Genomic DNA, 11005 nt, shown 5'->3' on the forward strand with positions numbered 1-11005 from the left:
ATTTTGATCATATATGTTTAATATATATAATTATGTATAGCTTCATATATATTTATTTTAGATGTTAAATATTTGAATCAGTATATATACATTTATTTATGCATAATATATAGTTTCATATATATATATATATATATATATATATATATATATATATATATATATATATATGTGTGTATTTTAGATTTTTAGATTTTATATATATATATAAATAATTTTTTGATTTCACAGTCAGTGCAAAGTCCACTTTTTTTAAGGCAAATGCAGGCAACCGGTCAGCCCAGGTAGCCAGATTCCCTGCAGGCAATGGATGAGCAGGAGAAGAGGGACCGGCATGACTGGGAAGAGTTAAAGGGAGGGGACGTGGGCTGTCACGCGTCATTGGGCAGATTATGTGCAGCAAACAAAAAGTGTGTGTCTGTGTGCCAGTCAGTCACTGCGTCGCCTCCATCTGCACAAGTCCTCGTCTTCCTCTTTTTTTCTTCCCCCTATTTTGGTCGCTTTCTGATTGTATTTACTCTTTCCCACCCCCTCCCATTCATCCGATCCTTGATCTATACCCGTCTACAAAGAGTAAGGAAAGCAGCAGCAAGACATCTCCCTGGACATGGAAATACTACAGTAATAGAACAGATCTTTGGGACCCGAAAAAAAGGACTTCTCATTTATCAGCTTTTTCCCTGGGAATAGAAAGAAGGGGACGTCCTGGTAAGTGGCAGTGCATGCTGTGTCCTTCTCAATACTCCATATATACATAGGGTTCATGTAGAGGAGTCAAAAAACGTGTTTGTGAGAAACGTGTTTGTTACTCCGGTGAACAATACGGATTACTGACACTCTGTGTATTAGAAGTGAGTGGAGTGACACTGGTTTAGTCAGGAGCCTGTAAGGGGCTGCTCAGCATAGCTGCAGAACCGGATCGGAAGAGACAAAAGCTACCAAGAAAATCTGGATGCCTTCAGGTTAAGCAATCATATGGCATAGCCACATTCTGCATCTACTTCTGTAGGTCCGGTACAGTAAATGACAATGTTCAAAATCAGAAGCCTAAACGTTCACTTTTCACTTATTAAATAAAGGCCTTTTATTATAGACATTAGAATCATGTTTAATTAGAATTATTGGAAATTTAATTATACTCCTTTAATGGGACAATAGATTGTATATGTACTATAGAACAATTTATTTATTTGGGAGACTTAAAAAAAAAACTTAGAACAAGTAGTAAAATGAGAAGCAGTTGGTGATGCTAAAGACTTTTTGATGTATTGATCTGCTGGAAAGTCCTAAACTGTGAGAAGGAAACGAAGACTTGCCTTGGTCAATAAATTAGTACATTCAGAAGACATAATAATAATAATAATAATTGCCTCTTCTTACTGCTTGTAATTAAGGTCTCTGAGGGACAAGGCTGGATTATGGTAATGAGCAGACATACGTTCCCTCTTGTAGACTAGAGCTAAAGGTTACATGACATGGAATCAGTGACATTGACAGTCCTCTTGAAATCCATTCTCCATGCTCTTCTGTCACACTGCGCTAGGTTCCTGATAGGATCCAAATTACTAGAAATGCTTGTAGCCTCAATGCTGCTGCCTACAGAAGCCCTTTCTCTGTGCACCCACTGGCAGGCTGCTTTAACACTTGGGAGTTCAGTTACAATACACAAAGAATGAATAGAATTACTCAAGGTTCTTTAAAACCCATCTGATTGAGATCAAGTTATTACAGGAATTCCCTCGAGTATTTAAGTGCTTATTGATCCACCAGTAGGTGTTACCCCTACCCCAAAGGAACATAAAGGTAAAGATTAATGGAACAAATGAATCTTATGCAGCTCTACAGTAGAAATATTGGACACTAATGTTGGCATCTCTCACCCTCTTGTAGGACATGTCAATCATGGAAGACGCTGGAGTTCAAAAAACAATTTGGGATGGAGACGCCAAGGCCGTCCAGCAGTGTCTGACGGATATATTTACAAGTGTCTACACCACCTGTGATATACCAGAGAATGCCATCTTTGGCCCCTGTGTCCTGAGCCACACTTCGCTCTATGATAGTATAGCGTTCATAGCCCTTAAATCCACAGATAAGCGGACAGTGCCCTACATATTTCGGGTAAGTGGTGCAATTATTTGGTTCTGCTTTACATTTCCTGCATAAAAAGCTTATTCTGTAGAAGACCAAAAAAGCTCATTTAATGTTAAATGAGTTATTAGATACATATTGATAAATGACAGTCAATTATGTAGTTTATATCGTGTATATATATATATATATATATATATATACATACAAACATACACACACACATATATATATATATATATTCATATATATGTATCTAAAGCTTCTATTAATATTATTAAAACTATTAGTGATTAGATAGGCAGACAGAGAGACAAATAAATAGATAACATATATATAATAGGTAATATGTAGATAATACATTAGATAAATAGATAATAGATATATAGATATTAGATAGATATTCGGTTATAGGATATGAAGATTAAAATGTAAAAAATATGTGATTTTACACACGTTGACACAATTGTGCTGATTTATTTTTATTGGCATCTTTACAAAAATCTACATTTGATGTGCCGAGTTTTCTTTCTTTCTTTTTTTCTCTCTTTCTCTTTCATTGCTTCCTTCTCTTTCATTTCTTTCTCTTTTCTTTCTTTCTTTTTTTCTTCCTTCTTTTATTTAATTAGTAGATCACTTATTCCATTTGCCTTATAGATTAAGATCACTATCTATAGCATTAGCTATTGTATTGTGCTGAATAGTCAGATCATTATATTACAGCTAGAAGACAACAGCCTGACTATAGATAAATAAGCTTTAATTTTTGAAATACCGAGGAGCAATTATTTAAAGGACCGATTTGCCAATTTATCTCCAGACGTAGAAATAAACAACTACATGTAAGTTGTGAGGACAATCTGGAAAACTGGTTCATGTGAAAGCACATTTCAGATAGAACATATGGAGAGCTGTCATGTCAGCTGTGTGTGATTCACTTGGACATACGATTTCCATTCATTCTGATGGTCTACATCCATAATAAAGCTCTGCTGTGCATTGGGATCCCCTAAGACCAGTGCTCTGCACATGGGGGACTTTTTAACCCTCTTATACCTCATTATCCTTCCTTTTCTGCAGGTGGACACTTCAGCTGCAAACGGTTCCTCTGAGGGTCTGATGTGGCTCCGTCTGGTTCAATCTGCCAGAAACAAAGAGGAACAAAATCTGGAAGCCTACATCAAGAACGGACAACTGTTCTACAGATCTCTGCGTAGAATTTCCAAAGACGAAGAGCTATTAGTCTGGTATGGAAAAGAACTCACAGACCTCCTTCTTCTACACCCTGTTAGGGCACAAGGAAAAACTCCCGGTAGGTACCAGATATACAGTATACTGGATGTATAAATCTCATTTCTCCTTTAGCTCCACCAACTTTCTAGAATTCCCTAGATATAAGTTCCTAGCTCTTTTATTGTTTGATTACTTCTCCACTCCAAATATCTATCAAACGATAAAAACTGAGCCCAATTTTGGTTGTTACATTGTCTCAGTCAATATCTCTTGGACTTGGACTGTATCTATCATAGGACTGAGATACATCTCTCATCATTGATTTTTTTCATCCGTTTTAGGTACAACACAGTCTACATGTTTGGAGTGTAGTCAAAGATTTCAGCATGACTTCCCTTATGTGGCTCATGTACGATTTCGCTGCCCTAAGAGAATCCATAATTCCGAATCAGAACAGCTGGGTAAGGACAATAGAGAACTTGAACCTCGAAACGCTATGGTGTCTACAACCAAATATAACAAGTTATCGATTTACCAGCCACAAAAAGAGAACCATAAGCCTACAACAGACTTTCACAACTTGGCCAGGGACTTGGAGAATTTTAGAGGCTCCAGCTCTTCCTCTTTTAGTTCTTCCCCGCCAGCCAAATGTCATCTGACACGCCAAGACTCGGAGAGTTCCTCTGAAAGCCTTCATAAAGCCAAAAGAAAGTATGAGGATCACTTAGAGGACAACAGATCGAGGAGAATAGAAGCTTCTGGCAGGTTTATGGACAGACCTGTACCTTCTTCTAAAGAGGACTTGGTGTGTAGCCCTCAGTCGTTAAGAGGCAGCTCTTATTTTAATGTAGAGGAAGGAGGACAGTTGTATGCTCCACCAAGCCCAGAGACAGGAGAAGCCAAAAGAAGCGCATTTGTAGAAGTAAAAAAAGCTTCCAGAGGAGTGGAAGAAGCTGAGCCAAACTCTGAGGCTAAAGCCAGGTCTTCCTCCCACCCAGGCAGCCCAAGTGGGGAGAAGAGATTGAACATCAGGCCAGAAAATCAGTCAGAGGACAATACAATTATGGGCAGTGCCTTTACCAGCGTGCCCAGGATTGCAAACCAAGACCAGGAAAGGAAAAGTGCTTTCTCACAACCGACCAGAAGCAGCTTCAACCATGTAACCCCTCTGCAGGTAATGGGCCAAAAACTGGTACAAAGCGGGGTAAGTTTGGATTGTCATGGGGACAGTGTTGGGTCAGCCAGGTTATTTCAGTCTGATCCTCTCTCAGTTAAGCTTCAGAGCCCTGAATTAAATGGCAACTGCCCGCTACCAGGAGGCATGCCAAAGCAAAGTCCTTTCCTCTTTGCAACTACTTTTTGGCCAAAGAGCACAGCTGCACCCCTCCAATTACAGCTGCCTTCAACCCTTACATTACTGCCTCCTTCCTTTACCTCCCTGTGTCTGCCAGCTCAAAACTGGTGTGCCAAATGCAATGCTTCCTTTAGGATGACATCTGATTTGGTCTACCACATGAGGTCCCACCACAAGAAGGAGTATGCCATGGAACCATTGGTGAAGAGGAGGAGAGAGGAAAAACTAAAGTGCCCCATATGTAATGAATCCTTCAGGGAACGTCACCACCTATCCAGGCACATGACCTCTCATAATTAGATTAATGGACAGCTTTAGTATTTGGACTTCTAAATGCTCACACACATGATACCTAGGACCATGGACAGCTCGATCCTCCAGCATCAGTTGTGTGAGCTTTATCTCTCTGAATGCACGCATTTTCACTTTCCAAGAGTACATTTTTTAAAATGTCATATATATTGCAGCATATTGATGCATTTGTCATAACTTTCTACTTTAAATTATGGAGCACTTATGATTTAAATGTAATTATCAATGTATTTAAGGGTTACTTTTCCTTTGGAGTAATGGACAATACTTGGGTGGGGCATTGACAATTTGTGCATCACCTGATGGCTTGTTCTTAGCAGTCCACCTTTTATGGATAATAAAGAGGACATACCAGTTATTCAGGAAATGCATGACCATTGCAATATCACAACAGTATGGACTCCTGTCAGACTGTCATAAATGTGTATTTCTTTTTTGAAACAAAGTGTAATTTTGTGCCAGTGGATTCCAGTGTGCATAATTATTTTTCATCCCCCCACCTTCCACAACCCAACCAAGGAAAACAGATTTATTATACTGTATAGTTTATCCGAGTATGTTGAATGCTTTGACAATAAATTGCTTTATTTTCTGCAAGCCACTTAATTGTTATAACATCTTTCTTTCTTTCTAATGAGCTACAGTCTATGTATTAGCAATGATCATGCCATGAAAGACAAGGGTGTTTGGGGTGACTGAGTGGAGTTTAGCTACAGGCTCTTGTTAGCACATTTTATACATGTGATGTTACATCTGATCTTCTGACTTTAAATCTTATGATTATGTGTCTTCTCCCATTTACTTTAGCAGAACACATAGACACAAAGAGGTTAGCATTCTGCTGACCCTGCTAGATAAATGTGTATAGATCTGTATTTTAAGCTTGTAGTTGCATTATTCTTAGTACACATTGCTTGTTCCTGTTCAGATCAAAACATGAGTGAAATGAGAAATGGCAGAGTGGGGTTGTTTGTGCATTCAGTCCCCTTTAGTGGAAATTATTGTTAGAATGATCTTAGCTGGGCTTGTTTTCTCTTCATTCAGAGAATATTAGATACAAAAGATTTTGCAAACCTGCAGAAAGTCCTCAATCTGTGATACTCAGAATGAAACATATTAGTAAAGTAAGAAATTAAATTGTGTTATGCACATAATTAAAGTAAAGCAGTAGAATAGTGTCAGAATAGCTATAGTATGAAGCAGTGGCACCTAAATGTATCATATGTGTTTTACAATATTGCTAAAGTATATACAGTGTATGAGTGGTGTGTATGGTTAATGGATTGATAAATGCAGATAGATAATGTAGTATTGTTTATATTCTAACTCTCTATCTATCAATCTATCTATCACATATCTATTATCTATCTATCTATCTATCTATCTATCTATCATCTATCTATCTATCTATCTATCTATCTATATCTATCTATCTAGTATCTATCTATCTATCTATCTATCACATATCTATCTATCTATCTATCTATCTATCTATCTATCTATCTATCTATCCTCAAAGAAGGCAGCACTATACATAGCTGATAAAGCAAAAAGGTGCACCTTAGGGTACAGACCCGGTATCCTCCGTATACATACAGGTAAAACGACAGTAGTGTAAAATATAGTGGTCTTTATTCACCCATATATGTGCACTGTTTTACCTCTTCAAATTATGAGTCTTTCTCAAGATAATCACAGTCACCACCATTGCTGTATGTCTGTCTATCTATCTATCTATCTATCTATCTATCTATCTATCTATCTCTCTATCTATCTATCTATCTATCTATCCATTTATCACAATTTTTTATATTGTGATAGTCGCACATTATACTAAAAATGTATTTTTTGTTGCCCTCTAGTATATCAGGATTAAAATAGTTATCTTTACGCCATACATCTGTATATTCTGACACCAGGTGCAGTAATATATTACTTATTGTCTCTACTAATGTACGCTTGTCACAGACACACAAACAATGATTACTCTTGTCTATATACCTCATGCACATAAAAAAAATGGCCACAGTATACAGCATGAGATTTGTATCACAGACATGCACCTGAGATGGAAATATTACTTTCATATATAGCACTAGAGCCTAGTTGGAATTCCTATATTTGCTTTTTGCCCTGATGTAACTACTGTAACCAGCTCAAGTTAAAGCTTTAGAATAATAAATGACATATTCTGCTTATTACAATGACTGTTACATGTTCCCTGCAAAGTATTACTTCAACTGCATGCTTCCAAATATTCCATACAAGAATGCCACCATGGTGAGGGCTCCATTATCCATACTAGTAAGCAAAATATAAAAGCGTAAAACACAATACAATTAGCTTACGAGTGCTACCAATATTTGTTCTTCAATTTCTTCTAGAGATCCTGTATGTCAATTTTGACACAATTCTCCTCGGCTGTTTATGGGTTATTTTGTCTCCTTCAGGTAGGCATAGAGGGTACAGTGGTAGGATTATGGGAGCAAACTAACCATAGGTTCATCTAATGTGCTGATCACAGCCACCACCTTCCATAGTTTAGATCAGGAGATATCCAGATTCCTTGCTTAGGCCACGGCTCCACTATCAGTATTTGGTCAGTATTTTTTCTCAGGAGTGGGAGCCGAAATCAGGTGAGGAACAATCAGAGAAAAGGTATAATAGAAACAAGTCACCAATTCTGCATTTATCACCCACTCCTGGTTTTGTCTCCCACTTCTGAGAAAAAATACTGACAGAATACTGACCAAATACTGATAGTGGGGCCGTGGCCTTACACAGAAGGTCATCAGCTTTTATTTGCACACTGGTTGTTATACATTAATGGGGTTTTCCAACCAGAAAACCGCTATTCTTTGGCTGCTGTTTATTTAAAAAAACAAACAAACATGCTTTACTCAACCTCCCCAGGTCCAGCACTGAATCTTCGCCACTGTTATTGCCTGCAGACGTCACATTGGCAGCACTGCAGCTAGTCTATGAACTCAGCATCTCTGCCGAAATTGAGGGTACGAGCCGCTCAGAGCCGTTAAGCTAAGTGATTGGCTGCAGCGCTGTCAAAGTGGCGTCTGTGCTGCATACAATAACAGACACTGGAAACTGTGGCCGAGACTAAACTCTGGATCCAGTGAGGGTGAGTAAAGAAAAGTTTTTTTTTTTCAAACAAATTGCCGCTGAATATTAAAGGTATTTTTCCCAGTACAACATCAAATTTTATTGCCTTTTTTTGACCATTCTTTATAAAGTGTTCAATACTTTTATAGTCCATAGTGAAATATAAAACACACTTCGAAGACTTTTTGATCTGTGGACGTTTTTTGTTTTAATTGGACTTTATGATTTTTAAAATCATACCCTTTAGTACCCGGCAATTTTCCGTTTTAGTTTTTTCCTCCCCTTCTTCCCAGAGCCATAACTTTTTTATTTTTTCTCTCTAGCCATATGAAGACTTGTGTTTTGCGGGACGAGTTGTACTTTTGAATTGCACCATTTATTGTACCACATAGTGTACTGGAAAACGGGAAAAAAATTCCAAGTACGTTGAAATTACAAAAAAAAGTGCAATTCTACAATTGTTTTTTTATTTTTTTTTATTTACCATTGTCACTATATGGTAAAACTGACTTGACAATTGTATTCACCAGGTCAGTATGAGTATGCACACAAAAAAAAACATAAATTTGTAAAAAAAATTTAGATTTTTTCTCCATTTTCTGACACTCGCAGCGTTAAAATGTTTTCGTGTCTGGTGCTGTCTAAGAGCTAATTTTTTGCTAAGAGCTACTTTTTATTGATACCTTTTTGGGGTAGATACGATGTTTTGATCACCTCTTATTGCATTTTATTGCAATGTTGCGGCGGCCAAAAAAAACATAATTCTGACTTTTACATTTTTTTCTCGTTACACTGTTTACCTATCGGGTTAATTGTTATTATATTTTGAGAGATCAGACATTTCTGAATGCGGTGATACCAACTATATTTTAAATTTTTTCTTTAATTGTTTTATTTTTAATGGACCAGAAGGTGGGTGATTAGAAGTTTTGTGTTTTTTTTTTATTTTTGTCATATTTTTTACTTTTTAACGTCTTCAATAGTCCCCTTAGGAGATTTGAAGCGGCGATCACCTGATCGCTTGTACTATACATAGCAGAAATCATGATCGCCACGGGCCGGGGTTCACAAGAGTATCTGGTTCAGAACACTCATTCTCAAATATTCTATTACAGAATTCAAAATGAAAAGACTGGAGTCAGGAGCCTTAGGCTATGTTCACATGCAGTATTTTGATCTTTTTTAAGCAGATCTGCACTGAGCTTCTATTTAAAAATTGATTAAAAAATACTTAAAAAACTCTTCATAATCATTTCTATTGGGAAATCCAGTTTGCTTTTCATGTGGGGAGTTTTTTTTTTTAACATCTTTTTTCCTGAATGGATTTTTTTAAAAACACCTGTGTTGAAAAAAGAAAACAAGTGCATGTCTCTTCTTTGACGTGGACCCTAATATGCTCCAAACTAGGCACTTTAAAATCAAACGACTGATAAAAAAGGAAAAGTCTTCAAAACTACTTCAGGAAAAGAGAAATTTTTCCATAAATTCCCCCAAAAAAGAGCTTTTCCTGAAGCGGTTTCTGCTTGAAAAAAACCTTTACGAAACTCCACACTAACCTAGCCTAACAAGTGGAGCACAGCTACAAACAGCGCCTCTCTCACTCTGGGGGATCCGGATGCAAATGACCACTTTAAGTGTAGCTTTGTTGTATAGCAGACAGGGCTTCAGGATTCCAAGTCATCTGCTACATATAATATAACATAAAGTATGTAATATTGTATACCATAGCCCTTATGCCAACTACATGCAATACAATCACTGCATACTCCCAAAGGTCCTGCAATCATGATTTTTTTTACTAGTGTAGTAGGTGCATCACATGGATACGGTAGGTAGAACTGGTCAGTGCTTCTGGCGACAACAGATCAGTTATGACGTTTCGACTCTCCCGAGTCTTTATCCGGAATGCAGAGTCCAAGTAGCATAAACGTTATGCGACGCTGAGATGAAATTGAGTGTGCACTGTTTGTTCTTCTCAGTGCATTCTAGCGGTGTGACACCAAGATAAAGGCTCGGATGAGTCAAAATATTAATATTGATCTGTTGTCGTCAGAAGTACTGAACAATTCTACTTATTTATGTGATATACCTACGATATTAATAAAAAAAATAACTTTCTTGCATGAATACAGGGATCCCCGATACTGATACTTCCTATTACTCCTTGACACCAAATTTACTGTACTCTTAGGGCCATTTCACAAGGCATTTTCTCCTTTTTTCAATGGCCCTGTCATGACTTATGTCTGATCCCTCTGCTGTCCGGGATTGCGTATGCGCCGACGGGACCATTGACTTAGTCTACTGCTTCTTGCTGTCCACCTCCAATAGGCATATATGGTTGGATATGATGCACGACCGAGCACATGATGACTCTGTCTGCACCAAAGTAGTTGGCACATATGCCCGAATCCTGTTTTGCGGTGGAGTAAGACATAAACACCAATGGAACCACTGAACGTAGGAGAAAACTCAGTATGAAAGGGCCCTTAGGTCAAATTTAGGCATTTGTGCATCATGGTTTGAGTATGGACTGTGATGCTGTGACTGGCCACAGGTCTCCCGACTCAAACTCAACAGCCTCATTCATTTGGTCTCATGTTTGGTTTGACTCTGTACATCTGCAGACATTATGAGGGAATTAGTGTGCTATTTTGCATAATAGGTAAGGTAAAGTGCTGAATATAAATGCGATGATAAACAGGTGTCTAATTTTAGTCCTGATGAAGTTTTAATGATCTTAATCAATTGACATCACTGATACCATGACTACCGCAATGCTTTCCTGGAATTAGATGGTGACACATTGTATGAGGCAATGGTGGACTGTGAGGAACACTGTCCATAATATTCAACATTCAAGTGAAGCACATAACATATTTCATCTAACCCTAAGAA

At 37.7% G+C, this 11005-nt stretch overlaps 1 protein-coding gene across 1 annotated transcript; it reads left to right on the forward strand.

Annotated features, from left to right (window-relative positions):
- The first annotated feature begins 418 nt into the window (after positions 1 to 418).
- PRDM8 (PR/SET domain 8) lies at positions 419 to 5591 on the forward strand. Its single transcript, XM_073655198.1, has 4 exons — positions 419 to 708; positions 1891 to 2121; positions 3172 to 3403; positions 3666 to 5591. The coding sequence occupies exons 2-4, from the start codon at positions 1894 to 1896 to the stop codon at positions 4976 to 4978; spliced, it is 1773 nt and encodes a 590-aa protein (XP_073511299.1). The 5' UTR covers positions 419 to 708; positions 1891 to 1893; the 3' UTR covers positions 4979 to 5591.
- Positions 5592 to 11005: the final 5414 nt, after the last annotated feature.

This window comes from Phyllobates terribilis, unplaced genomic scaffold (assembly GCF_046119375.1).
Source record: "Phyllobates terribilis strain yellow unplaced genomic scaffold, ASM4611937v1 Scaffold_1__5_contigs__length_1240528914, whole genome shotgun sequence".
Taxonomy (NCBI): Eukaryota; Metazoa; Chordata; class Amphibia; order Anura; family Dendrobatidae; genus Phyllobates; species Phyllobates terribilis.

Excerpts from the sequence above, each read along its gene's own strand:
- PRDM8 (XM_073655198.1), top strand. The coding sequence starts at position 1,894 with ATGTCAATCATGGAAGACGCTGGAGTTCAAAAAACAATTTGGGATGGA. Across the intron at positions 2,122-3,171 it reads CAGTGCCCTACATATTTCGG|GTGGACACTTCAGCTGCAAA; the intron begins GTAAGTGGTGCA and ends CCTTTTCTGCAG. Across the intron at positions 3,404-3,665 it reads GGCACAAGGAAAAACTCCCG|GTACAACACAGTCTACATGT; the intron begins GTAGGTACCAGA and ends CATCCGTTTTAG.